At 60.7% G+C, this 26862-nt stretch overlaps 4 protein-coding genes across 13 annotated transcripts in view; 2 read left to right on the forward strand and 2 right to left on the reverse strand.

Annotated features, from left to right (window-relative positions):
- Positions 1 to 6737, reverse strand: part of MROH1 (maestro heat like repeat family member 1) — a 114651-nt gene extending 107914 nt beyond the window's left edge. For 4 of the 5 annotated variants that reach the window (XR_010598037.1, XM_065582269.1, XM_065582268.1 and 1 more), the window contains exons 1-2: positions 4929 to 5066; positions 682 to 1137 (exon numbers count right to left, since the gene is read on the reverse strand). Coding sequence is in view for 4 of the 5 variants with exons in the window: in XM_065582269.1 (XP_065438341.1) it covers positions 682 to 703 (22 nt within the window). In the remaining variant the exon portion in view is untranslated. Of the gene's footprint in view, positions 1 to 681; positions 1138 to 4928; positions 5067 to 6612 lie in introns of those variants that run through there. The other variant, XM_005291142.5, reaches the window with a different exon arrangement.
- Positions 6738 to 10876: 4139 nt separating this feature from the next.
- On the forward strand, positions 10877 to 16924 carry LOC135981220 (testis-specific serine/threonine-protein kinase 5-like). The gene is made up of 5 exons (XM_065582491.1): positions 10877 to 11080; positions 12471 to 12578; positions 13044 to 13465; positions 14389 to 14444; positions 16656 to 16924. The coding sequence occupies exons 1-5, from the start codon at positions 10877 to 10879 to the stop codon at positions 16790 to 16792; spliced, it is 927 nt and encodes a 308-aa protein (XP_065438563.1). The 3' UTR covers positions 16793 to 16924.
- A 740-nt stretch (positions 16925 to 17664) lies between these two features.
- Positions 17665 to 19722, forward strand: LOC135981053 (uncharacterized). The gene is made up of 2 exons (XM_065582276.1): positions 17665 to 18061; positions 19018 to 19722. The coding sequence occupies exons 1-2, from the start codon at positions 17743 to 17745 to the stop codon at positions 19569 to 19571; spliced, it is 873 nt and encodes a 290-aa protein (XP_065438348.1). The 5' UTR covers positions 17665 to 17742; the 3' UTR covers positions 19572 to 19722.
- A 609-nt stretch (positions 19723 to 20331) lies between these two features.
- Positions 20332 to 26205, reverse strand: HGH1 (HGH1 homolog). Of its 6 annotated transcripts, none has more exons than XM_042861301.2 (7): positions 26110 to 26205; positions 23837 to 24395; positions 23387 to 23487; positions 22860 to 22958; positions 22523 to 22614; positions 21633 to 21755; positions 20332 to 21302 (listed from the first exon to the last, which is right to left on the reverse strand). In XM_042861301.2, the coding sequence occupies exons 2-7, from the start codon at positions 24364 to 24366 to the stop codon at positions 21123 to 21125; spliced, it is 1125 nt and encodes a 374-aa protein (XP_042717235.2). In that variant the 5' UTR covers positions 24367 to 24395; positions 26110 to 26205; the 3' UTR covers positions 20332 to 21122. The 6 variants fall into 6 exon arrangements, with proteins under 6 accessions (XP_042717235.2, XP_065438343.1, XP_023958450.2 ...); XM_065582271.1 differs by lacking the exon at positions 26110 to 26205 and adding an exon at positions 25470 to 25842 and having other exon boundaries at positions 21633 to 21861; XM_024102682.3 differs by lacking the exon at positions 26110 to 26205 and adding an exon at positions 25470 to 25828.
- Between the last annotated feature and the right edge of the window lie 657 nt (positions 26206 to 26862).

Consider the following 26862-nt stretch of genomic DNA (forward strand, 5'->3'; position numbering starts at 1 on the left):
AAGGAACTGCCATAAATCTTCTGACTCTGGAAGAGTAAGAGGTTACTGTAGGGGAGTGGACCACAAAGCAATCCTCAGCAGGCTGGCTGCCATGTATCCTGGTAGCCGTTCTTGGAGCAAGGGGGACAATCTGAGCATGGGGGAAATGAAAGAGGAACAGTATACAGTAAGGACAGGAGTTCCACTTCAGAACAGCCTCAGATTCCCAAGCAAGAGAGCCATACCTTGAGCTAAACAAAATCAAGACCCAGGTCTTTGATAGCCTGGAATATAGCGATTACCTCCTACACAGGGTGCATGCATGAGTTGCCCAGTTATCTGGTTTTAGACGCAGTGAGATATTGGAGCAAAACAGCTAGGTGTTCTTCAGCTCTGCTCTTCCTTGCTAAGGTGTCCACGCCAGCAGAGCTCAGAACAACCCAACATCATTGGAATTGCCTTTGCTTCTCTCCATTACGCTATGTCCCTGAAAAGAGGACTTTCCCCTCCCCTCTCAGAAGCTAGTCACAGTCAGTGACAAAAACGAGGAGTCCTGCCAGCTAACAGCGAGCGTGGCACCTGAACTGTACAATACCCTTGTTGGAAGTGCCTGTTTTTGTGTAGATCTCTACCAGATTCAAGCTAGGTTTCTTAGCCTGACTTCCCCCCAAAACAGAGCGGACAGAGTCATCTGGCACTTACTTTTCACCCGCGACTCCATCATGCTCCTCGTTTTGAGCTTTTCTGCCCACAGAGGGTAGTTTGCAGCTTCTTGCTCCTTCTCAAACCGGGAAGTTCCTGGGGAACCTATTTTGGCAGTCTGCCTTTGCTCCTTTAGAGAGCAGTTTCTGTTTTAAGAGTCTCTTGGACTAGAGGTTTGTAAGTCAGGAGCGTTGCACACCATGAAGCGGAGGAGAGGATATTAGTCCAGCCACAGGGAAGCAAGACATCAATTTCTTCAGTTTCTTGTGGCCAGCTAACAATCTCCAGCTGCCTGATCTCTCCAGGTTTCTGAACCTCTGGCAGTTTCCTGATGGTGGGGAATCAATGCACTCTCCAATGCGATCATAGCTCCAAATGAAAAGCCTTTAGAGAGAGTGAGGCCACATATACTCCCTCCGAAGTACTGTTCCCTAGAGCTTCTTCCTTCTTCTAGGCCTGAAAAGACAGAGACATTTCACAACATGACTTACAACATGCATTTGTTTACCTACAACATTCAGTACTGCGTGTTCCCATCTAGCAACTGCTTCTGTGCCATGGTTTCCAGGGTCCCAGCATTTCTTTTTCTGGCCAGTGATAACGGGCCTGTCCCCTATCAGAAGGAAACTCTTGCCAGCCAGTATGACTGCAGAAAGCATGACCGTTTCAAAGGGGTCTAGGTTGTACTCATTTAAGCGACCTGCCTCTGAAGGAACCATGAGGATGGAAGTGACAGACATCAGCAGTCCAGAGTGTCCCAAGCCCCTGTCCAGGGGAAGTTTTCCTTTAACTAGAACAGATTTGCTCTGCTTGTATGCTGTAAGTGGCAACAGCAATGCTTAAAACAAGTTTAAGATACATAAGTGGAGAATCAAAGTCTATACTATATACAAAGGCAAGCCTAAAGTAGCAGGGTGTATATATACACACACACATAGGTGCCACAGCACATTCATTGTTTCTAAAGATACATATTGTAGCTTTGATCCTCTCTCTTCAACTAGGTCAGAACAAAATACCAGCCACGTTCACGCTGAAGCCTCCTTAACCATCAAGGAACTGTTAGTGTTTCTAAAACACAGAATCATAGAAGATTAGGGTTGGAAGAGACCTCAGGAGGTATCTAGTCCAATCCCCTGCTCAAAGCAGGGCCAACACCAACTAAATCAACCCAGCCAGGGCTTTGTCAAGCCGGGCCTTAAAAACCTCTAAGGAAGGAGATTCCACCACCTCCCTAGGTAACGCATTCCAGTGCTTCACCACCCTCCTAGTGAAATAGTGTTTCCTAATATCCAACCTAGACCTCCCCCACTGCAACTCGAGACCATTGCTTCTTGTTCGGTCATCTACCACCACTGAGAACAGCCAAGCTCCATCCTCTTTGGAACTCCGCCTTCACGTAGTTGAAGGCTGCTATCAAATCCCCCCTCACTCTTCTCTTCTGCAGACTAAATAACCAAAGTTCCCTCAGCCATTGGCTTGCTATTTCTCTACCACCACCACTACCACCACTACACGTGTCCTACTAGGTGTATCTCTAGTGAGCAAAGCACCCACAGCTTCTCTCCTATCCCAGGGCATGCTAAAGAATTGATTCCTCTCCCCACCTCTGTATAGTGATGCTCATCTCAGTGCAGATAATCTGGTCATGAAGGAAACAGCAGCACAGGAGAGTGTCTGCAATCTCACTTGTTGTTTAGGAAGTGGAAGTTTAACATTCACTAGTTTACTGCCTAGGGCAACTTATCTATTTTGGCATTTCGAAACATCAAGCAAAACACCTTCCCCCCACACGGGGTGTTTTACATCCGCTAATGTGCCACATCATCAGAATAATCAAATCACACAAGGGCCTTTGCATTTGTTTTACACATGACCTATTAGTCCTCACAGTCCCCAGTTATTAGGCCTGTTTTAAGATGTGGCCAAGAGGGGCAGTGACCTGGCCAAGGGATCACAGCAAGTCTGTGGCAGAGCTGGAGCACCTTGCCCTCTGCTCAGTTCACTAACCCACTAATTCACAAGAGCGGCTCCTCCATCTGCCTCTAGTAACAGTGCACACCACTAAGCAGGGGACCGACGCTGGAGCCAGCACTCATTCACCTGCTTCCTGAGGAGCGTCAGCCTAGACACTGCTCAGGAGGTAGGAATCTGGCCACTGCAACCCATGCTGGTGAAGGCAGAGGAATGAATCTAAAAGGAGCACAAAAATGCTGCAGAGTCCCTGCTGCAGGGATGAATCCAGATGCTCCTGATACAGCACAAAGCTGGTACTCATGCGAGAGCCATCAAGCCTTAAGAAAAATGGAACAAACAGAGAAAGTCCAGCCCAGCGTGAAGCCATGGTGCGAAAGCCTTCGAGACTCAGTGCACCAGACTAGGTCTGGCCACCCTGCAAGCCAGAGGGCGCAGCTGCAAGCCAGAGGGCGCAGCTGCAAGCCAGAGGGCGCAGCTGCAAGCCAGAGGGCGCAGCTGCAAGCCAGAGGGCGCAGCTGCAAGCCAGAGGGCGCAGCTGCAAGCCTCAGACAGGTGGACAAAGCTGCATCTCTGGTGCTGGGATTTCAGTTCTCTTGATACAGAACTGCAGATCCATAGGGGACACAGATACAGGTGAGAGGAGAAACAGACCAGTGCTCCCAACACCTCCTGAAGCGCATGCAAACAAGAACTAGACTAGCTGCATGGACTCTGACAAACTTTGTCATTTCAAAAGTTGCATGCAACACAGCTGGCCATAGGACAATTAACAGATTCAGTACAAATAACTAAGGCTAAACCACTGGTGCGGTAACATCTTTCTCTTCATAGGTCATTATATAATGCCTGCATCTGTAACTTTCACTCCATGCATCTGAAGAAGTGGGTGTTTTACCCATGAAAGCTTATGCCCAGATAAATCTGTTAGTGTTTAAGGGGTCACCAGACTCCTTGTTGTTTTTAAGGCTAAACCAGCCTTCCCACCTAGCTAATCAGCCAGACTGTCCGAGACCAGGCCTTACAGTCACCTGACTGGAGTGGCAATCATTAATACAGGACTGCACCGATACACACAGCCCCAGCACTGAAGAGCGTACAGTACGAGTAACCCACATAGCTGGGAGTAGACAGATGTCAGCTAGGGAAGCTTCTCCTACAGAGAGCTACAATGCAATTAACAGGAGCAGCAGCAAGTATTCACCACCAGCAGCTTGGTATGGAGAAGTGATTTCCTGAGGATTTACTTCAGGATAAGCTACTTATGAAAACGGTTTCCTATCATGAATCTACATTTTTTAAAGAGGCAACTGGCTAACCACCCCATTAATAACTACAGGCTACTGAAGGGCAGAGGAAGATCATTCCCTGTCAGCCATCCCCCAGCTAGAAAGCGGATCCAGTTGCCAGTCTCCTGTAAGGTGGAGATTCCCTAAAGTACTCAGCAGTCCCACACCGGGGTGACTGGGCTAGGAACAATCAGGCATCCAAATGGCAATAAAGGAGCCCAGCCCAAGGGGTGTGCTGCTGCACTGCTGAAGCATTGCTTTGAGGACAGCCCAGCAAGACAGAAGCCAAACATCCAGCACAGAACCCCCCTTGGTAAGTTTTGCTCTTGCTCCCTGTTCGGTGCGTGTGTGTGAACCCATCTGGGTTCTCTCTCGCCCAGTCCTGCAACACATCGCCATGTCTCCAAGGCAAAAGCCCCAGACCCCAAACTAGGACCACAGCCCAGGAGCTGAAGTGCTGGGGGCATTCCCCAAAGCCCCATCCCAGAGCCGGGATGCTTAGTGACAAGCAAGCCTGGCACTGCTCCCCAGGGCCAGGAGGAGACCGCAGGTCACAGGCTGCCGGACCAGGGACGGCAGCAGGGAGCCCGGACGCCTGGGTTCTCTCCCCGGCTCTGGGAGGGGGGCGGGGGCTGGTGGCTAGAGCTGGGGGGAGGGCTGGGAGCCCGGACGCCTGGGTTCTCTCCCCGGCTCTGGGAGGGGAGCGGGGGCTGGTGGCTAGAGTGGGGGGAGGAGGAGGTTGGGAGCCCGGACGCCTGGGTTCTCTCCCCGGCTCTGGGAGGGGAGCAGGGGCTGGTGGGTAGAGCGAGGGGGGAGGGCTGGGAGCCCGGACGCCTGGGTTCTCTCCCCAGCTCTGGGAAGGGAGCGGGGGCTGGGAGCCCGGACGCCTGGGTTCTCTCCCGGCTCTGACGGGTATCGGGTCCCCACAACAGCAGCGATCGCACCGGGCTGAGCCCGCCCCCACCCGCGCCCCGGCGGCGGTACCTGCTCCCTCCAGCTCGGCTGCGACTGCGGCTCCTGCTCCGGCCGCTTCCGGCACAGCCTGGCCCCGCCCCCACCTGTGCGAGGGGCGGGGACTCCTCGCCCCGCCCCCTCCGCGCGGCCCCCTCACGTGATCTCGCCAGTTCGGCCCGGCCGTTGGGCGGAGGCACCAAAACAATGTAATGCGCATGCGCCAGAGCTAAGCGCCGCCCCGCCCCCCGCGGTTGACCGAGGGCGGGGTCTGGTCACACTCGTGGGGGAGGGGAGCCTCCCTCTCGGGGCGTGTCAGTGTCAGGCCCCGCCCCCTTCCCCCTCTGGTGTGGAAGCCCAGCCCCACCCACCCCCTACAAGCGCCCCCCCTCCCCCTCCCATGCTGGGGGCTCACTCCCCCTCCTCCCCCCCCCCCCCCCCCAACAGGAGACCCCCCCTCCCCCCCTCCAACAGGAGACCCCCCTCCCATGCTGGGGGCTCACTCCCCCTCCTCCCCCCCCCAACAGGAGACCCCCCCCCCCCCAACAGGAGACCCCCCTCCCCCTCCCATGCTGGGGGCTCACTCCCCCCACCCACCCCACTATGCTCTGGGGGAGACACCCACACACCCAAGAAGGTGCCCCCCACCCAGCCCCAGTGAGGAACAGGGCGCACACCACAGGCTCCACCCACAGCGGACGCCTCCCCAGCAGTGCAGCTCTGTGGAGCCACGTCACGCCCTGGTCAGCGCACGTCTGTCACGCCGCCGAACACGCGTGGAGGATGGGCCTGCTCGACGGGCACCGCGCCTCGGCCCCCCGGGCACCGCGCCTCTCTTCCCCTGGCGTCACCTCCCAGCCACGCTCAGAGGGAGTGTGGTGCCCGGTCAGAGCAGGCGAGGACCCCATTCACCCAGAGACCCCCTACACATCTCCTTCCCCCACCCACCACACACAAGCACAGGGCTCAGAGCTGCAATCCCCGGCCAACATGGCCGGAGTTCTCTTTCCCACAGAGCATTACCAGCGGCAAATCCAGCCTTGCTAGAGCCTGGCTTGAATGACCCCCAACCACCATCTTACCCACAGCGACTCAGGAGGGGCAGCAAGCCCAGCCCAGGACGTCAAGTCCCTGATCAATCCCTGAAGCCAGGCAGACCCAAGTTGGATGGCACACGGGCAAGGGTCTCAGCCCTTACACAGCAAGGCCCTGCCTCGCCACAAAGACGCCGCCGGCGTTGCAGGGCCCTGGGCAGACTGCTCGTGTTTGCTGGGAGCTGTTCCAAAGCGGCACTGGGGAAAGGAGATAGCCGTGCTCTCATGGAGTGCATTGGAGAGCAGGACGGGGAAATTCAGGCATGAGAGATGCCATGTTTTCCTTTGGGAATTTTCCCCATTTGTTTGGGGGGACGGGCATTATACACATCTGGGGGGGGGGGGGGGGGGGCACATACACGTGTGACAGGGAGGTTCCAGCCAAGGTAGCCAAGGCCTGTAGGGGTCTCAGGGGACGAGAAAGCGCTAAAGCCATTTGCCATCCGTGAGCATTAGCAGGAGGAGCAAGGCAGGACCCTGGGAGAAAGACTCCAGAGAGATGATCCCCACCAGGGCTCCAAGCCCCCACATTGGGGATCACCTCCTCTAATCACCCCTTAAGTCTTCCTGCTGGCAGCCCCACAGGCCCTCAACACCCTGCAGCAAAGGGACTGCATGCTTACCTTCCAGGAGACAGGCTGGTTCCACCCAGCCCTGCTCCTTGCCCAGGCTCCACCTGCAGGAACTGGTTTAGCAGGTGGGTTGGCTGCAGAGTCTGCTTTTAAGGGGAGCCAGCTGGGGCGCGTTGGCTGTGGGGGAGGCAGCGCTCCCTGGGGGAAGGGAGGGCAGTGCTGTGCTGTGCTGTGGATGGAGCCCAATGGAGAAGGTGGATATTGTTTGGTGTGGCTTAATTTGCCATTCCTAATAAATGGGAGTCTGAAGGAAAAGTATCTCCTCTGTAAAACGTATTCAGTCAGCTCTTCCTGGCTAGTCCTTCACAACCACAGAGCCCTTTGCCAGCCGGTAAACTGACAAGTAACTCTCCTAGCCTAGCCCCGAAGGGGCAGGTCTGTAAGTGTCATCGGCCCCATTACACAGAGCAGCAAACTGAGGCACAGGGAGGGGAAATGACTTGCCCGAGCCTAGAGCCAGAACTAAAGCTCGGGCATTCGTGGGTCCCAGAGCTGGGCTCTGCCCCTGAGGCCAGGCCAGCAACCTCTGACAGCTGCACCATATTCTACAGTAACAGCCCAGCACACGGCAGTGTCCCAACTGCAGGAGTCTGGCCCATCACCCGGGTGTACTGTAGCAGCTTTAATAAGGGTCAAGTGGGGAATATTAAAGCGCAAAGCCCGGTGGTGACTGGGAGGTGAGGAAGGCCTGCTCCGAAGGACACTGTGCCATGGGAGCCACGCAGCCCTCAGAGAAGGACCTGGGAGGTTGGGTCGCTGGTTGAGGAAAAAAACACGTCCTTCTGAGGGAGGCTGACCTTGTGGTTAAGCCACAGGACTGGGAGTCAGGAGACCTGAGTTCCCAGCTCTGCCCCGATTCACCACATGACCTCGAGCCAGCCACTTTCCCCTCTGTCCCCCGCCCTCTGCAGCTGTGGAACCGTGGCCTCCCACACAGGGAACTAGGAGCCTGCCCTGGTTAACGTTAGTGAGGCAGGTTGAACTCCGGGGATGGCAAGGGCTGTGGCAGGGCAAAGGGTTGTCCTGGTGTTATGAGATCATCACCCCACGCATTAATAAATAAACTGGTGTGACTGTCGCCAGCATCTGGCTTTCCACCCGAAAGCCTCTGCCCGTATCACAGGTGCCAGGAGGATGGCTTTCCCAGCAGTCCACAGCCCGGAGCCCTATGGCTTCAGTGATACCGGTTGGACTGGCTGTTTGAGGCAGTGCTCTGAGTTGCCTGGTGAAGCCATTCTCCCCTCCATCCAGTACAGTTGCATGAAGGGGGAATCTTCTCCCAGCTCCAATCCTGTTTCTGGAGAAACTCCCCGAGTCACAGCGCCAGTGCAGCTCTGCAGGCGCCCTCAGAGCACAGGGCCCCAGGCAGTTGTCTGGGCCTAGGGCTGGCCCCAGCACAACACCACAAAGTCATTCATTGTTGTGTCCATTAGTAGACGAGGCTGATAGCACCAGACGTGCAAAGCCTCCACATTAATCCATAGCCTGTCTCGCAAGCCACCTGTGGGCAACGCCGCCCATGTTAGAGGGTTAGGACGGAGAAGGAAGCCATTTCCAGTATCCAGGAAAAGCTAAACCCATTTAGGAGAACTATAATTTTTTTATCTAGCAGCAGCAAGTTCTCCCTAGGACTGCTGGCCCCAAATCTCTCCTCCTTCCCTACCACTGCCCTGCCAATGTAAATCAAACTTCCCACTCTACACCAGCATGTTCCCTTACTGCCGCCCAGACTGCCTCTCCCCCTGCCGGTCTCACTGAGTCGCACGTCAGGTGTGGTGTGGAGGTCAGTCTAACCCAGGTACCGGCCAAGATCGATTTTCTGTGCCTCGGGGTTTGGGTGCCCAACTCGAGGCCCGGTTTTATACAGCGCTGAGCATTCGCTCTCTGAAAATCAGGCCCTTTTAAGGAGTCTCAATTTGGGCCCCCCAAGTCACTTTAAAATCTTGGCCATCACATGTGGTGTCCACCCGGATTGTACCCACCAGCGCACACGCAGCCCTTCACTGAGATGCTCATGACACTCGCTGTCCCCTTCACAGCAGCCAGCTGCAAAACGCGCTCCCTGTGAGCATGCTCCCTGACTGTGAAAGAAGGGGGGAGACAGCACCAGAGCCTCCTGTGAGCATCCAGACGGACAAGCGCCCGAACGGAACACGTTGTGCATTAAGCAGTGTTCTCCATCCTGACTGGGTTACTACTGGTTAGTAACCTGCAGATTCCACGTAACGTTGTGTTCTGGTTTCCCCATCACTGACTCTTGGTGAACTTTGTTATCCCAACTAAATCAATTCCCACTGACCGCTTCCTGGCCAACCCTGCAGCGTAGAGAACAGCAGCTTGGCTTCGCTGTGTATTGGGACAGAGGACGGAGGTAAGGGACAGCTCTAACTCACCAGCGCAGCTGCAAGAAGATGCTCCTTCACTAGCTCCCATTTCTTGCCGTCAGTTTGTTTGGGTCTTGAACAGCTCCTGAGCGGGAGGATGGGAGGAAGAAGAGAGAAAACCCAACTGCATTTGTAGTCCTGCGCGGTCCAGCACTGCAGGAGCGACAGGGCTGGGAAATACTGCAATAAAACCGAGAGTCTGTGGGGATGCACAGAAGCCTGGTTACAAATAGGTGAGAGAAATGCATCTGTGCCACCTGCTGGAGAAACCTAGCTAGCCTTCCCCTCACTGCCCAGAGGAGCCGGCCTCTCACTGAGCGGTGGAGCAGCCGTCTCCCCACGGGTAGGCTCCCAGCCCACACTGGAGATGTTATCGTCTGTCCCCACTGTTGGGAGGGTAACGGACGCTTTCTTCTGAGAAGGGCAAAGATCCAGGTCCTCTGCAAGGCCCCAAACCCCAAGGTGACCCCACTGAGAAGATGATCGCTAGTGTTATGAATGACTAGGATGTGTATTCCCATAGCACCTAGGAGACCCAGGGATGGACAAATACAGAACAAAAGGACAGTCCCTGCCCAAAGAGCTTAAATGGAAGGATAAGACACGAGACAACAGCTGGGTACAGAGCGACCCGGGGGAGCACGAGGGAACACTGGTCAGCCTGGCACGCAGTGTCTGAGCACACCAGCAGCCGAGCCACCCTCCAGCTTCCTGTAAGCTCCCTGGCAAAGGGGAGTTTTCGGGGGGGGGGGGGGTGTGAAGTAGGACGATGAGGTACTTTTGCGGATGTTTACGGGGCAGCACGGGAGAAAGCACAAAGGGGCTCGTCTGAAAAATGTAACGAGAGCGATGGAGGCTGGATGAGCTGGGTAAAACCTTGTTAAGGGTTGAGTGAAAACCTCATTCGAACGGATGTGTGAATATGCCCTTCATTTCAAATACCTGGGAGAGGGGTTAAGGGGCCACACCTAACACAGGGCCTCTTCCAGTCTGTCCAGAAACTAGCACCATGCAGGCAGGGGAGCCCAGTGGGTAGTGTGACCGGGGTGCTTGAACGGGGGGGCCAGTGGGCCATGGTCCCATCACTTTTTACAGGCCATAAGGATGAGCGATGGGGGGCAGAGAGACGTAAGGGGGGGCGAGGTCTTGGAGGAAGGGACAATGCGAGGGCAGGAGCTCAGGGGGAAGGGGTGGCACAGGGGCAGAGGGTTGGGGGGAAGGGGCAACGTGGGGGGTGGGGCCAAGGTTCGGGCGCCGGTGGCCCCCACACTTTTAGGGAGCGTCCGTCACGCCTGATTGTGACCAGGTGTGTGTGTGAAGACACAGAAACGGAGACCAGGCAGGAACAGCGGGAGAGGTAGAAAGCGAGAACACCGAGCAGCAGCCTCTGAGCACAGCATGACCTTGGCAAACGGATTCCTGTCCATCTCCAGACCCCCCCTCCCCCCGGGGAGTGACGATTGCTCTAGAAGGGACACGATGCTCTGGAGCCAGGGCAGCATGGGGGCTGGGGGGCAGCGTTCCAACCCAGCTTGTTACACGTCCGTTCTAGAATGCTGCCTCTAGAACACTCATCCTTCTCCCATCTCTGTGGACACTTCTCCATCCCGTGACCTTGCCCTGCGCCACTGAGCCCTCGGGGGCCAAACTGAAAGATGGGAAGGGCAACGCGCTAGGAGACCCCAGTGCTTTGCGTTTCTCCTTTGTCCTTCACCCTCCTGGGGAGCGAAGAGTCATATTTGGACTCTGGTCCCTGTGGCGTTCCCTCCAGCCCCAGTGCAATCACCGTCCCCACGCCCGCCCCAGCAGGATCGCTCTGCTGCCCTTGCTTTCGCGAGCCTGGGTGGAGCCAAGAACGCGCATTGGGCGCCATGAAAAGCTGCGCTAAGCGAGAGGCGGACAGGAAGACTTTCCTGGAACAGGTGCGTGAGAGCAAGGAGAATGGCTACCTCCTCTCCTCCAGGAAGATTGGCTCTGGGGCCTTCTCCAAAGTCTACCTGGGCTACGCCACCCAAGAGAAGCTAAAACAGAACTACAAGCTGGCCTCAGACCTTCGGAGCAAGCGGCACGCCATGGTGAGGACTGCAGGGCCTGGGGGCACAAGGCTGGGAAACGCCAGGGAACCAGCGGGAAAAGGAGCTCAGTCACTGAGCATACGATACCCCTGGGGGCTCTGCAGGATAAGGCACCGCCCCAGTCCTGCTCTCAGCTCAGAGGTGCAGCGAGTTTGGGGGCACGGATCCATGGGATGTGACCAGCCAGTCTGGTTGCTCGGGAGAAGCCCAGTCCTGGATAGCAAGGGGTGCTGTGCTCCTGGAGGGTGGGATATTGGCAGAGCCGTGCAGGGGGTGAGCCCCTGGGAAATCAGGGATGTAACTTACACGCCAAGCCGGCCGGGTGATGGCTGGCATGTGTCTAGGTGGTTCCGTCTGTTTCTTAGGCTCAAAGAAGTCGAAGGGAGTCTGGTGCCTGGAGCAGCAGCTGGGAGACTGAGTCTCCTGGATGCCCTGGGCAAATTCCATCCCCAAATATTAGCTCTCTGAGCTGGGCCGAGTCCCACTTCCTGTTCCAAGCCCTGTCCCTCGCTGTGCCGGCCGTGCCGAGCCTCATGCTCCCTGGTCAGGATTTTACCCCGGCTGGGTTGTTCTCTTCCTGTGCAGAATGTTGTCAGTGGGACTGTACTCGTGGTGGGTTCGCTGTTGTCTCCCGGCCACGTCTCCGCCTGTGGTTGTGTTCTGAATTCTCCCATTCATTTGCTCAGAGTCACCTGAGGATTTTCTAGGCTGCTAACGATTTGTCTTGATCTCGCAAGCCCTTTCTGCTGTTTGCCCCCAGCCAGCGCCTAGCGCACTGGGGTCCCGGCCCGTGGCTGGGGCTGCTGGGTCAGACCCAGAACAGTAAAGAACAGCCACTTCTGGCTGCTTTCGGGAATCCTCTAGAACCTGGCCCCATTTCTGGTTTCATTCTTTAGACTTCACCCCCGCCTTTCTGGGCTGGCTGGTTCTCGCCCTGTCTCTTCCCGGATTGGGTAAAGCAGGCGGGTGACTGATGGGCCGTGGCGGTGACTGAGGGTGTCCGGTGTCTGGGGGGTGCTGAGCCGGTGAAGAGCTCAGCTGGGCAGAGGACGCTCAGACACTCATTCCCGAGTGATGTGCCGAAGAGACACCCAGACAGCCCCTTGCCCCCCCCTTCACTTGGGTTTCCCAGACTTGCCTGCCACTGCTGGCTCGGAGAAAAGATATTTCACTCCACATGGTGCTGTACATCTGGTCACCCCCACCAGTCCTTTCCCCACCTGGCCTCCCTCCAGCCTGCCCCTCTGCTGGGCGTGTCAGTGTCTCCTTTAGGCGCCCGCGGGACTGGCCAGCCGGAGTCGCTCTCTCTCCAAGGGCCAGGAGGGCTCAGGGTCAGGTTCCCATTCTCCTGCGGGAAACTCAGCAGCCGCCCTCTCCTCTCCTCTCGCAGGTGGCCATAAAGATCATATCCACAGACAAGGCCCCCTTGGAATATTCCAGAAAGTTCCTCCCGAGAGAAATCTACTCCCTTAATGCAACCTACAAGCACATCAATGTGGTGAGTCCCAGCTGCTCCCCCCTTCCCCACCCCGCTGCCTCGGCCAGAGCGGTGTCAATAGGGCACCCAAACTGCACCGGGCGAAGGCCACACATTAGCCAGGGATGCTAATCGGCCTTCCTTTGGGGGGCAGCCGGCAGCCATTGCAGCGATTGTCAGTCTCAAGCGGGCAAAGGCCAGCCCAGGCTAGGGGGTTTAGACACACAGCTCCTAGTGGAATGAATTGTGGAGCTGTGTCTCCTAACCCCCTAGTCAGGCTTGGAAATCTCAGCCTAGGGGCTCAGCCACTGCGTCTCTTCTTCTCCCAGCTCCACTCAGGTTTTGGGGCCTCCCTTAAAGCACAAGCCCAGGCAATGCGTCCTCCATGGGTAGCCTGGGGCCTCACTCCTCGCAGATCCTTGCAGGAGACCTGGGTCTGGTTCCCAGGCCTGGGCTGTCGCTACCCAAGCCTGCCTGGCTGTCTAGGAGCCAGGACTCTACGCCCTGCTGGATCCCCGGGTGCTATTCCCCAACCCAGCCTCCTGGGCTGACAGCAACCCCTCTGGACGGGACTGGGATTGTCTGGCCTCCAGGGAATCTCGTCACGTTGCCCTGGGGACATTGGTGCGGGAGCTGCCCCACGCCGCTGCAGGGGCTCTCTGTCCAGGAACGGGCGCGTCTCTCATGGCCCTGTCGCCTCGGCAGATCCAGCTCTACGAGATGTACAGGAACAGCAGGCGCACCTACCTCGTGCTCGAGCTGGCCTCCCGCGGCGACCTGCTGGAGCACATCAACGCCACCTCCGACCGCAGGGAGTGCCCCGGGCTGGAGGAGGAGGAGGCGCGAAGGCTCTTCCGGCAGATCGTCAGTGCCGTGGCACACTGCCACAACGTGGGCATCGTGCACAGGTGGGAGGGCTGCTGGAGCCTGTGCCATCGCTCCGACATGGAGAGCCCAAGCCCCCAGGGGCCCTGCCAAAGGCTGCGGTGGCAGCTTGACTGGGAGATGCCTGGAGTTCACCACCATCTGCCCGCATCTGGCGAACCCAGGAGTCCCAGCGCTCATCCCCTTGCTCCGGCCTCTGGAGCATGGGACCTCCCCATAGAATTCACACCCTGTCCCATATGGCTGCTGTGCTGTAGGGTGTGTGTGGCGGGGGGGGGGGGGGGGGGCTGCAGGGCTTCATCCAGCTGGTGCCCCAGGGTCTAGGGCGGGCTAGCTCCTTAGCCCCCTGCCTTGTCCTGCTCAGCGTTACTGTCCCAAGTGCTGGGGCTCCCATCGCCGCTCCAGCACGAACATCACTAAAAAACCCAGAGTCTGTAAATGCTGCTGCGCAGGGCCCCTGGCCAGCTCACGGCCCCACCGGGTCCCTGCCTGCCCCCTCCCAGGGGAACCTCAACAGGTCTGAAGGTGCCCTAGTCAGTTTCACACCAGATGCCCCCTCCCAGCATGGGGGGCACATTGGGAGTGGGGGGCCAGACCAGGTGCAAGAGGGGGCAGGCCTGGAGCACACAGGGCTTCAAACGGTGAAGCAGCCGCTCTGGGACCACTCCAGCCAGTGTAACTTAGTTCAGCCCTTAGGCTACTCTAAGTTATCGTGAGGGCCATTTAATCCCCCAATGGCCCCAGGATCAGGGCTGATAGAGCCACCTTCCTGCCCACCTCAGCTGTGCGCGCTTAGCATGGCTGGGTACCTGACCCCAGCAGGTATTGGCGGGGATATATCTCACTGGCAGAGCCATGCAGGGGGCCCATCGCATGCTCACTGGGGCGGGGCCAGGGGATCTCACCGCCCAGTGACATCGGTGCTCCTGCTTTGTGTTCCCCGCAGAGACCTGAAATGTGAGAATATCCTGCTGGATGAGCGAGGCTTCATTAAGCTGACAGGTGAGCGCTGCCCATTTCGAGGGGCAGGAATTGTTTCCCTTCAGCCAGCCCTGGCTAGGCGTCCCTGAGCTGCTCCGTGCTCCGTGCTGGGGCGCTCAGCCTGGGCGCTCGGCGCAGAAGGAAGACGAGCCATTGCATTTAGGTTATTTTTTACTTTGCTTGTGACACCGGGCGGAGCCCAGCTCCAAACGGGACGCCAGCTTCCATTCAGCGCCTACCTGCCGAGGTTTCACCAGGGACAGCCCCGCGCTCTTGCTTCCTCATTTCAGTGTGTCTCCTTTGTGCATTTGCCAGCGCCCAGGGCAGAGCCAGCGTCACTGTGTGTGTGGAGTGAGCCGCTCTCCCACCACAACAGGGAGACACAAACACGGAAGAACTTGGACCTTGTTGCAAAGTCACAGAAATCAGCTGGGGACTGCAGGGAACCTCAGTCTGCTTGGAACTCAGGGTCTTAACTGATTAGATTTCAGGTTTCACAGGCAAAAGGGCCCCTACAGATCATCTAGCCTTGCGACCCTCCCCTGGTGATCCCTGCATCCAGCCCATAGCTTCTGTGGGAGCTACAGCAATCTTTCGAGTCTTAATCCAGACCCCAAGTAATGCTCCCCACCATGATCCAATGGTTAATACCATCACGGCGCTCCTCATTTCTAGTTTGAATGTCTCGCTTCATCTTCTAGCCATTGAACCGTGTCCTGCCTCTGCCTGCGAGATTAAAGAGAGGTCTGCTCTAGGAATCTCTTCCTCTCGTAGGAACCCACGGGCTGTGCTCAAGTCACCCCCTAACCTTCTCGGGGATGTATTCAGTAAACTGAGCTCCTTCACTCTCTCACTCAGGCCGGTTTTCCAGCCCTCGACTCATCCTTGTAGCTCTTCTCCAAACCCTTCCCAGTTTGTCAACGTCTTTGTTCAAGTGAGTGTCCAGGGACGGGCTCACTCGTGCTGTACGCAGAGGTAACACCCCTCCTTGCTCCCGTCCTTCTCCTGCTTAGCCATCCGAGGACCACGTTCCCTCTCTGATACAGCGCTGCCCTGGGAGCTCACGTTCAGTTGGTTCCCAACTGTGATCCCTGAGTCCTATTCACTGTCCCTGCTTCCAGGACACAGCCCCGTCCCACAAGTGTGACCCACATTCTTTGTTCCTAGGTGTGCGACCTGGCATTTTGGGGGGGGGTGAAACACAAGTTGTTCAGTGACCATTGACAGCATCCCTTTAATGCTCATGTAACGGTCACATGGCCCATCAGCCCCCACCCGACAAACACTCACGCAAGTAACCCCACTGAGCTATGGGGGTACACTGCCCAGCTTGTCTTGGAACTGGGTCTACCCGCGTCAGTCCCGGGGCAGCCGGGGCAGCACTTAGTGCAGAGAAGCTGTCACCTCAGTGAATTTTGCATTTTGCTCTAGGGGCGGCCTGGCTCCGGGTCTTGTGTTTCTTTGGCAGGGAGGTCCAGAGTCTTGGTCCACCTCTGGGGAAGGGTCTGTTTCCTACACTCATGAACCTCCCCCTCTCAGCTGCCAGTTTCCATTGGCCTGTAAAGTCATGGTCTCCCTCAAGGGGAGTCCAGGCTCCAGGCCCAGTCAGTTCCTGGGCTCCCCTCCGAGACCACCGCTGAGGGTGCAGGCTGGCACCAGCGGCAGTGATGTGCCACTGGGAACGGGACCGAACTCATTCCACCTGGGCCGTTGAGCAGCCATCAGACAGCAGGGCCTTTTCCTCATGCCATCTGGGCTGGGTTCTATCCAGTCACCTAAGAGGTGAAAGGCTCTGGCGCACAGGATCAATCCCTCGAGGCACCTGCTCCTCTGGGTGCAGCTTTACGGGGTGCCTCTGCAATCCATGCAAGTTAGGTGCCTAAATACCTTTGAGGGTCTGGGCCCAAGAAAGGAGGGGGGGGCGGGCCTGTTGTCCTTCAACTGGATTCAAATCAGCCATTAGGTCACTGCTGAATCTGAGTTTGGGGGCCTGATCCCTACACCTCCTGTCACAGTCGCCCAGAGCACCAAGCCTGGACAGCTCAGGCTGGAGGCGTGGTGTGGCGTGGCATGGGCAGAGCTGTGTGAGAGCCCTGCACTGGGGGGCCAGACTGCTGACCTGGTCGGTTGTGGGTGGGTGGGGAGAGAGAAAGGCCACGTCCCCCTCGGCTCCCATCGCTATGGGGGCCAGGCCATGGAGCAGGCATCTCACCAGGGGTCGTTGCATTACAGATTTTGGGTTTGCCAACCGCTACTCCTTGAGGAATTCCCTGATGAGCACGTTCTGCGGCTCTGTGGCCTACACCGCCCCCGAAATCCTCATGAGCAAGAAGTACAACGGCGAGCTGGCTGACCTGTGGAGCCTGTGAGCGCCAGTTTCCTGCGGGGAGGGACAGGGCCTGTGGGAAGCAGGAGCTCCCTGGAGTGGGGAGAGGAGCCTGTCACTTCCTGGGCACTGCAAGTACCAGGAGGGAGGGGCTGGGTGGAGCCGGCTGCATCGTGGGGCCCATTAGCACTGTGTAGTGGGGGTCGAGCAGGCTGCCCGCAGGGGGGTGAGAGCACCAGGGCCCCCCGATGGCCAACACCTTGGGGTTTGACTGGGGCGCTCCAGAATGAACAGCGGGGGCTGCTGTAACCCTCTGTAGCAAGGGCTGTGCCAGCTGCTGTCCTCTGCGGATGGGCCGAGACGGGGCCCACGCCACGCTCACTCGTACGCTATGGGGCAGGCTGCCCCATGAGTACCAGGTGCTGGGAGCTGCCGTGGGCCATGCAGCCCATGCCCCGTCCCTGGGGAGGCTGGGCCTGGTGCCAGCCCCTCTAACCCCCAGCCTCCTCCCGCAGCGGGGTGATCCTGTACGCCATGGTGACCGGGAAGCTGCCCTTCAAAGAGCGCCAGCCTCACAAGATGATCCACATGATAAAACAGGGCCTCTCCTTCCGGCAGCCCCTCTCCCCAGGTAACGCCCACGCCCTGCACCTGCCCATGGAGAGCCGCGGCATGAGCCCTGCTGCCCCTGAGCAGGGTCCCCGAGCAGCCAGGCAGGGTCGGGGCTGCCCTGAGGCAGGAGGGGAAGGGCACGAGCGCAGTGCGGAAGCGAAGTGTCAGGCTTTGTGGAGAATCAGCCAGAGCTGGGGCAGGGAACGAGCCGGCTCCCACTTTGCCCCACGGCTCCTGCTTTGCGCTGAGGAGTGAGGGCTGCCCCCAAGCCCTGCCCCAGGCCGACTCCAGCCCCTCCTCACACCAAACACCGGCCTGGAGAGCAGGGAGGGAAAAGCCAGGCAGCGCACGTGGGGGTGGCTGGGGGCCGGGGGAGGGCCCATGGAGCCCAGCGCGCTGCACATGGCACCGGTGCCCCTGCCCCACTCTGGGAGCCCGGCCGGGAGGGTGGCGGGGAAGCCGCCCTGCCAATGCGTGGGCAGGCCCGGCCGCCAGGCTCCAGCCCCTCTCTTTGTGCCAGAATGCCAGAGCCTGATCCAAGGCCTGCTGCAGCTGAAGCCTGGGGCCCGGCTGGGCTTGCAGCAAGTGGCCACGCACCGCTGGATGCTGCCCGCCACCTCGGCCATCTTCCAGCAGGCACTGAACGCCACGGGCAGGCCCCCGGAGCGCAGCCCAGCCCTGGAGAAGCCGTCCGCCCAAGGTGGGTGCCTGCCCTGCCCCCGGGTCTGCCTTCAGCGGGCAGCCCCACAGCTGGGGGGCACGGGATGGGGAGCGCTGGGCTGAACACAGCCGGGAGCGGCCTTGCCAGTGCCAGGCCTGGCTCCGTGACAAGCCAAGGAGCCCCAGGCCAGCAGTAGCACCCCTTGGGGGCTCAGCTCCCCCCTCCAGCAGCCCCCCATCTGAACTGAGCACTGCTGCCCAGCGGTGTCCCCGCCCCAAAGAAAAAACACACCCCCTGAACAGCTCCTCAGCTAGCAGCACCAGGAGTCCGTCCCCCCCACCCGCCCGGGTACCCCACAGGTCATAGCCCCACAGCCGGCCGGGGGAACGTGACACCGACCCCCTGGGCACCCTGCAGGAACTCACCCTGCAGCCAGGGGAACGTGACACCGACCCCCACCCCTCCCCTGGGCACCCCGCAGGACCTTGCCCCGCAGCCAGGGGAACGTGACACCGACCCCCACCCCTCCCCTGGGCACCCGGCAGGAGCTCGCCCCGCAGCCGGGGGAACGCGACACCGACCCCCACCCCTCCCCTGGGCACCCGGCAGGAGCTCGCCCCGCAGCCAGGGGAACGCGACACCGACCCCCACCCCTCCCCTGGGCACCCGGCAGGACCTCGCCCCGCAGCCGGGGGAACGCGACACTGACCCCCACCCCTCCCCTGGGTACCCCGCAGGACCTCGCCCCGCAGCCGGGGGAACGCGACACCGACCCCCACCCCTCCCCTGGGTACCCCGCAGGACCTCGCCCCGCAGCCGGGGGAACGCGACACCGACCCCCACCCCTCCCCTGGGCACCCCGCAGGAGCTCGCCCTGCGGCCAGGGGAACGTGACACCGACCCCCACCCCTCCCCTGGGCACCCCACAGGACCTCGCCCCGCAGCCAGGGGAACGTTACACCGGCCCCTCTATCCCTGCCGCTTCCTTTTTGCAGGTGAGAGCGGAGGCGCCGTCTCTTTGCTGCCAGACCTGGAGAGCTCGGCCAAGCCTCCGGAGGGAGCCGCCAAGGGAACCAAAGCTCCCGCAGGCCCTCGTGCCTCCTCTGCGCAGGACGCCTTCCCCATCCGAGCCGAGATGGACGCCAAGGCCCCCGAGCTGATCTCTGCCGGCTGCCTCCATCAGCTGCCCTCGCCGTGCCAGGCTGAGCGCCCCCCGCGATTCTCCCTGTACCGGCCCTGCCTGCTCTCCGGCCTCCGGCCCTTCCACCACCTCCTCAACTTCCGCAAGCCCGGCTCCGCCACCTCGGCCAGCGCCCACGTGGCCAGCTGGCGGCTGGGCGAGAAGAGCCCCGCTGTGGCAGCAGCGCTGGGCAGCGACTCCTGCAAGCCGTCATCTCCCTCCACTCCATGTCCAGGATCCGGAAGCCCCCGCCGGAGTCCATCACAAACTAGAGGGGGCCTCACCCAGGGCCAGACCGGCGACCCCCCCGCTTGGCCCTACCCCGACAGAAACAAACCCCATACACATGGATGCAGCCCACACTATTAAATGTTATTCAGTCGAGGGCTCTCAGCTGTCCCCCACCGGCCTCCCTCTAGGCCCGGTACCCCCCAGCTTGTCTCAGACCCGTTGCCCACAGGCCTGTCTCTTCATTCCTTTATGCACCCCTGCCTCTCCCACAGGACCATCTACTCCCCCAGGCCTCTCCCAGCCATGGCCATGCACAGCCTCTCTCCTGCCATCCCCTCTGGGGCCTTTCTTCTCCAGCCACCCTCCCCTGCCAGTCCCACAGCCTGCGCAGGGAGCAGCTCGGGTCATAGCCGTGGAGCAGAGGGGATGAGAACTTGGGAATGAGGGGAGAGGAACCCAGCCACAGGGCCTGGATCCCTTGGTGACAGGCCCCCTGGAACAGGACTCCGGGGGACGAGGAAAACACCCTGCTGGGGCAGAGGGAGAAGGCCCCGGAGGGAGGCACAGGCCCTGCCAGCACTGAGACAGAAGCAGTGACCCACTGGGCCTGGCCAGACTTAGGGGGGGCCGGGGGTAGGAGAGTCCCGCCGTTTCGCCCATTCACAGACCAGACAGCTGAGCTGGGGCCCACACCTCCAGGCTGCCCAAGCTGCTCTTGAGGCCGGAGCGAGATGGGGTGGTTCATGTCCCCTTCGCAGCCCCCCAACCTCAGGGGCAGGCTCAAGGCAGCGCCGACTTCCAGCCAGCCACCTGCAGGCCCCCAGGGCCATGCTCAGATGCTGGGGGACACAGAGCCGCTGTGCCAGGGTCTTCCAGGCAGGAGACAACACACGTGGGGTAGTTGGGGCGTCCGGCCTCTCAAGTGTATTTAGCAGCTAAGGACAGAACCCAGCCCAAAGCCACTGCCAGCTCCTGCCCCCCAGCCCCGGCTCTGCCTCCCCATCCTCCCCCCGTCTGGAGTTAAATAGCAGGTTACTGCTGTTCCGGGGGCTCGGCAGTCATCTCCCCCTCGCTAGAGACACATCCCGTGCCCAGGCAGGGCTGGAATCAGCATCCCCCAGGTTCACCTGTGTGGACACCAGCTCAGCATGTGCCCCTGCCCGTTCAGGACGGGGGGCTGGCACAGCGCTGGGTGCAGGCGAGAATCTCAGGCCACAGCCCAGGCAGCGGCCTGCCGCCATGCTGACTGCAGGGGGCAGCCCCACAGCCAGGGCGCACCATCACCTCCCACTGTGCCCCAGCCCCGCCCTGCCGAGCAGCTCCTCTGGGCCAGCACTGCTGCACCATGCAAGGGGGAACCTGGCCCCCCGGAGCCCAGCTGAGACCCCCCAGATTCATCTCGCCTGGGTCAGGCAGTGGTGACTGATGTGGGCTGGAGCGACGCAAGGAACCTCAAGGGGAGGAGCTCCCAGTCCCAGTCCCCTCTCTCTGGTCCAGAGCCGCCAGGCTGCGCTGGGCACTGGCGTCTCTACAGACCTCGCCTCTGGATTAAGGGCAAGGGTGGCTGCATCCGGTTCCATTGGGCACGGCTGGGCGTGGCTCCCACGACGGCTGGCAGGTCGCAGCCCTCGGCTGGGCAGAGTCCGAGCACCCCCCACGCTGCCGGGGCAGGGCGAGCAGGTCAGCAAGTCACCTCGACAGCCCCGAGGATCCCATCTGCGCCCCAGGCCCCTTGCTCTGCGTCTCCTGCTGCCCTTGCTGCCGCTCCTCCTCCCGGTCCAGATGCTGCAGTCGCTCCTCCACGTCCTCGGGGATCTTCACCTCCAGCAGATTCTCCATCCCGGGCTCTGGCTCATCCCCAATCAGCACCTGCCCAGGGCACAGCAGCAGGGCTTCAGAGGGGAAACCAGCCACCGAGTGGCCAGGGACCGGCCAGCAGCGCCCTGCTCCCTACCCGCACGGACCCCCTTCTCCTCCAGCATCCCCTGCAGAACCCACTGGGCAGTACAATGACTGCACCACCATGTGGCAGCATTGAGCCCCCGCTTGTCTGCATTTGCCCGGCAGAGACCGGACCCCACCCTGGAGTTTAATAGAGAGGGGGGCCCCAAAGACCCCAACCTGGGTGGGGCCCAATTGCCCATGCCCCCTGCCCTGCAGATGCTGAGCCACATGGACACGCTGGGCCTCTGCCCCTACCTGGATCAGCTTCTCGCAGGCAGCCTGGACGTCGGGCTCCGTCTCCCACTGGTGGAGCTCCCGCACGACCAGGTAGGTGCCCTTCTCCTTCACCAGCTGCCGGCCGGCCTTGGTGGCGGTGAGCTGCGTGGGAAGCAAACCAGGGGGAGGGGCCAGGCCCCGGATCAGACCCAGCCACAGCCAGCGTGAGCAGCACGGGGAGGAGCAGCGTGGGCCCGGCCAGCCCCAGCTGTTTCAGAGGGAGGCCAGTGTTATGGAGTCGGGGAGTCAGGGCCCTACACCCCTCTTCCTGGGATTCACCCTGACTCTCAGCCAGCCAGTAAAACGGAAGGTTTATTGGACAATAGGAACACAGTCTACAGCAGAGCGTGTAGGTACAACCAGGACCCCTTCTGGGGGGTTCAGGGAGCTTGGGGTTCCCTGCGTTCCACCACCCAGCACCAAACTGAAACCAAACCCAAACCCCTCCAGCAGCTCTCTCCCCTCCCCTCTGCTCCTCCTCCCCTTTGTCCAGTCTCCCGGGCAGGTGGTGTCACTTCTCCCAGCCCCCTCCCGGCTCAGGTTATAACTCAGGTAGCTCAATGTAACTCCCAGGCTCCATTCCCAGGTCACAGGCAGTTGTGGGAAAGCCCCTTCCTAGCCCCACCAGAGAGTGGCTGTCTCCTGCCCTGCAGCAGCAGGGGTCCTAACCCTCCAGCGGAAGTGGGGCTGGGGATCCTGAGAGCAGGGAGGGTCGCACAGATAGGGGGCAGCAGCAGGTGGGAAGGGGTGGGGGGGTCCTCCTGCAGGAAAGGGGGCATCTGCAAAGAAACCCTCTCTTCCCCAGCCGCCTTGTCCCCCATCCCATCCCGGCCCGTGCCCCCCTCCCCCAGTGTTCTACAGCAACCCACCAGCATGACTGCCTCTAGCAGCATCTTCCGGATGTCAGGGTCCTTCTCCCGCTGCTTGTCCTGCGGCAGGTACTGCAGGTCCACGGGCAGCCCTGGGGCAGAGCCAGGCGGGGCGTTAGAACAGGGCACATGGATCTACCGGCTCCTGCCAGCAAACTGCAGAGCCCTCCACCCCCACGCCGCCCCGCCACTCACTTTACCACCCCCCAGCAGAGGGGAAATGAGAGCAGAAAACAATTGAATTCTTTGTTCCCAGCTGCACAACTCTGCCACCGCTAGACCCCCCTCCCCAAACACTAGTCCCCAAAGCCCCCCTCCTAGCATCCCCCCTCCTCACTTTCCATTTCCGCTTCAGGGAATTCCTCAGGGCCCGCCAAAGGCAGCAGGAGGAAGGGGAGCAGGTCCACCTCGGCGCCTAGCAGCCACTCATGGTACTCTGGGAACAGACACCCACACACAGGCTGGGATCAGAAGAGGGCTCAGAAATCACCAGGAGAGGGGGCGTAACAGGGGGAGTGCACCCATCAGGGCCTTGCAGTGAGCCCGCCAGACAGGAAACCTCACGGGCCACACGGGGGCGCTGCCAAGCAAAAGCACAAAGCCCGGCCAACTCCTCTGGGAGGGAAGGGACATGCAAGCCCTGATTGGGGCCTGCGTTGTGCTGGGGAGCGGCCAGGCCTGGGCACAGAAGCCAGAGGTCCCGCACGGGGGGGCGGGGGTTAGAGCCCAGAGCTCTAAGGCACAGGCTGGTTCAGGAACCAGCTGATACCAAGAAGTCCACTCAGGGCTCGGCCGAGGCAGCGAAGCGAGCAGGATCCCAGGGGTGAGGGACACTAAGTACCCCCCCAAATGCAAAACACTTACTGTACTCGAAGCAGCAGTTCCTGAGCGTCCCGATCACCCCCCCTCGGCGGATGGCGGAGGCCTCGTACTGCGTGTAGGGCAGCAGCCTCTGTACCACGCACCTGGGCAGAGGAGGGGCCCTTGTCAGAGATGGGCATGCACACGCTGGGCCCTGGCATGGGCACGCCCTGGGGCATTGCAGTGATGCAGCCGTGTCAGTCCCAGGACATTAGAGAGACAAGGTGGGGGAGGGAATATCTTCGACTGGGCCAGCTCCTGTTGGGGAGAGAGACCCACTTTCGAGCTACCCAGAGCGTCCTGCCGGCAGAAGAGAGGACCTCCCCCAACCTTGTCTCTCCATTGCACCAATGGATGAACAGTCTGACCTGGGGCAGCCCTGAGCCCACGCATCCCCCCGCCCGCTGTCACGTTCCCAGCTCGCAGGCCACTTCCGAGAGCGCCAGCACCCACCTGGATCTGTCCAGCAGGAACTCCCGGGTCTCCGGCAGCTGAGTCAGATTGGAGAGCAGGGGGCCCAGGTAGTGCAGAGCTGCCTTCTTGTTGTAGCCTTCGGTGCAGAACGCCTCCACCACCCAGGCCAGCCCCAGCCCCGCCTCCTGCACGGCCTGGAAAACCTGGCGGCAGGTGCCCTCCTCCCGGGACAGGTTGGAGAGGAGGGTGCAGACCTGGTCGGCGAAGGCGTAGCCCGGGTCCAGCAGGCGGTGCAGCAGCACTGGGAGCTCCTTGGCCAGGACCTCGTGGGTGGCCACGGCCACAGACAGGTTGATGAGCGAGTGGTAACTGTCCTTCACCACGGCCAAGGAGCGGTCACCCGTCAGCAGCAGCAGAGCCTCCAGGAAATCCGGCCTGCCTGCCAGCAGCGTCCGCCCCTCCACATTGCCCGTGAGCCCCAGGATGTAGCCTGTGGCCTGGCCCTTTAGATCAGGCCGGGTGTCCAGGTGGAGGAACCCCAGCAGCTCTCTGGCCTGCACCTCGTCCATGCTGGGGCAGGAGGCCTGGAGGCGCCGCCCTGCAGACAAAGGGACCTGTCAGGTGGGTGGAAGGGGACTGTTGGCCCCTCACTAAAACTCAGTAGGGAGGTTTTGGTTGCTAGCTCCCAGTACCAAAAGAAAGGGGAAGGGTGGATGGGAAACCAGGACCCTGAGACTGACCGTCCCCAGGGGCAATGGGGAGAGACCAATGCTCCAGGTCAGCCTGATAGGGCGGGTGGGCTAATGAGGCAGGGGGTCCCATCTTCCCTGTGAGCTGGCATTGTCTGGGCCACAGCGGAGCAAGCGAGCTAAGGAGAGAGCAGGAGCCCGAGCAGAGCTGGGCCAGCCAGAGGGACCCAGAAACCAGATCCGTGCTGGGAGCAGAGCAGAGCAACCGGGGCCAGAAGCTAAGCCCAGGGAGCTGGAGATAGTGCTGGGGCAGAGTGGGGCTGGAGCCGTCCGGAGCCGGGTGCAGTGAGCAGCTCGGAAGAGCGAGGGGGGACCCCGGGCAGCAAGCCCAGCACAGGGGGATTCTCCCAGCCAAGAGGCCTTGCAGGCCAGACGAGGGGCGCGGCTCCCAGCGCTGGGGCACTGTCTACACGGGCGCTTTACAGCGCTGCAACTTGCTGCGCTCCGGGGGTGTTTTTCACACGCTGTGAAGTGCCAGCGGAGACAAGCCCCAAGGGTCCGACCCGCAGCATCCCTGCAGCACAGCCAAGGCCTAGGACACGGGAGGAACAGACTGTGAACTGCCCTGGCACCCCGGAGACGCGGTGACGTCCCGGGGCCACAGAGCGGGGTGACGGGTCTTCCTTTCCCCTCTCCCATTTTTTCCTTCTTTTTTTAACGGGTTACTGGTTACTAAAGTGTGTTTGCTTCGAGCTGTATGCAGTGCTCAGTGGGGCAGGGAAGCGCCCCGTGCAGAGAGCACCCGGATGGGGACACCCCGCCCCGAGTGAGCATGCCAAGGCTGGGGGGCGAGCCCCCAGGAATGCTGGGCCCAGCCGTGTCGGGGTTACGAGGACTCTGCCCCACAGGGGCGTGGAACGGGAGCCCTGGGGGGCAGGCGGAAGGGGAGCGGGGACTCGGATCCTGGCCCCAGCCCGTCTCACCGGGGTCGTGTCTGAGCCAGGGAAGGGCCACACAGGAGCGGCCCGTCCCCCGCCTGCACCGGGAAGGGCTCGGCCCGGGGCCGCTGGACGGGGCCGGGCCGCCAATGGGACCCAGGCGTCCTGGCTCCGGGCCCTGCTGCGCGTCACCCAGGGGCGGGCGGGGCCCCCCTTGCCTGTCCCCGGCGCCGTCCGGGCTCAGCGTCTCGCCGCCACGTGCGTCTCTGCGGCGCGGGGTCCGGTCCCTGCTGCGGGTGCACTGCGCATGCGCACCCGCCCTGAGCATGCCCAGTAACCCTCGCTGTCGCCACTGCCCTCTCTCTGCCCTCACTTGCTGCCGCCTCTTCGGGGGGGTGTCAAAGGCTGAAGGGGCCAGTCGCCGCGGGGGGGCGGGTCAGGGCCTGAGCAGGGGGCAGGAAGTTACTGGCCGGGGGGGGGCTCCAGCTACGGTAGCCGGCGGCAGGAGAGGGGGCTGAAGGGGAAACTCGGGGGGGGGAGACGCTGCCAGACCCTCGTGCAGGGAGAAAACCCCCGTCTGGGGGGGGGGCAGTGACCCCGTGGGATGAGCCACCCGCTGTGCTCGCTAATCTGGGGGTGTCGGGAGGGGGGGGGGCAGAGGGGGGGGGGGGTTCGTTCTGCTCACGGGACGCGGCATGTCAGCCCCGAGCAGGGGGCGGGTTCCTGGGACTGGGTCTTAAAGGCACAGGCCTCCAATTCCTAGCCTGTCACAGCTTCATCACCGCAGCGCCTCGCTATCCTACACAAGTGTGGCAGGGCCAGGGCTGCCTGGGGTGTGTGTCAATTTTCCACAGGGGCCCCCACGAGTATGTCGGAGGCTGCCCCCGCCTCCGTCTTCCCCCAAGCCCCGGTGTCTCAGCACGCTGTGTCCGGGAGCGGCCCTGGCGCGCTGCAGCGCCGTGGCTCCAACGCTGTCCGAGGCCGCTCCTGGACGCTGAATCCTCTGGGCAGCCCTGTGCAGGGCTACGTTCCTGCTCCAGCCAGGAGACTGAATGCGGTGAAATATTGTACAGACCCTCCCTCCCTCCAACTCTGCCTCTCACATTTTGAATATGTAAAAGTGTCTTCTATCAGTTTCTATGTCTATATGAAATCACGGCAGCTCCTTTCTCTTATATAACGTGCTGAGTTGCTAACTCCCTCCCAGAGCCCACATATCCGCACCCCCTCCTGTACCCCAATCCCCTGCCCCAGGTCAGAGCCTGCACCCCTCACTCAAACTCCCCATAGCCTGCAACCCTCCTGCACCCCAACTCCATCCCCGAGCCTGCACCCCAAAAAGGTCTGGATTAACCTTTTGTGAGCCTGGTGCTAACCATATTTGTGAGCCCCCATGGGGGAAATGGGGACATGGGGCAGGGGGCAGAGTCCTCAGAGC

The sequence above is a fragment of the Chrysemys picta genome, chromosome 2 (genome assembly GCF_011386835.1).
Source record: "Chrysemys picta bellii isolate R12L10 chromosome 2, ASM1138683v2, whole genome shotgun sequence".
In the NCBI taxonomy this organism is placed as follows: Eukaryota; Metazoa; Chordata; order Testudines; family Emydidae; genus Chrysemys; species Chrysemys picta.

What these genes read in the sequence shown, in the direction of transcription:
- LOC135981220 (XM_065582491.1), top strand. Translation starts at nt 10,877, where the DNA reads ATGAAAAGCTGCGCTAAGCGAGAGGCGGACAGGAAGACTTTCCTGGAA. An exon ending in CCTACAAGCACATCAATGTG is followed by an intron (nt 12,579 to 13,043) that starts GTGAGTCCCAGC and finishes CTGGCTGTCTAG; the next exon opens with GAGCCAGGACTCTACGCCCT. An exon ending in AGGCTTCATTAAGCTGACAG is followed by an intron (nt 14,445 to 16,655) that starts GTGAGCGCTGCC and finishes GTTGCATTACAG; the next exon opens with ATTTTGGGTTTGCCAACCGC.
- LOC135981053 (XM_065582276.1), top strand. Translation starts at nt 17,743, where the DNA reads ATGGAGCCCAGCGCGCTGCACATGGCACCGGTGCCCCTGCCCCACTCT. An exon ending in GGAGAAGCCGTCCGCCCAAG is followed by an intron (nt 18,062 to 19,017) that starts GTGGGTGCCTGC and finishes TCCTTTTTGCAG; the next exon opens with GTGAGAGCGGAGGCGCCGTC.
- HGH1 (XM_024102682.3), bottom strand. Translation starts at nt 25,752, where the DNA reads ATGCTCAGGGCGGGTGCGCATGCGCAGTGCACCCGCAGCAGGGACCGG. An exon ending in CTGGCTCAGACACGACCCCG is followed by an intron (nt 24,396 to 25,469) that starts GTGAGACGGGCT and finishes CTTTGTCTGCAG; the next exon opens with GGCGGCGCCTCCAGGCCTCC. An exon ending in TGCTAGAGGCAGTCATGCTG is followed by an intron (nt 21,756 to 22,522) that starts GTGGGTTGCTGT and finishes CTTCCCACGCAG; the next exon opens with CTCACCGCCACCAAGGCCGG.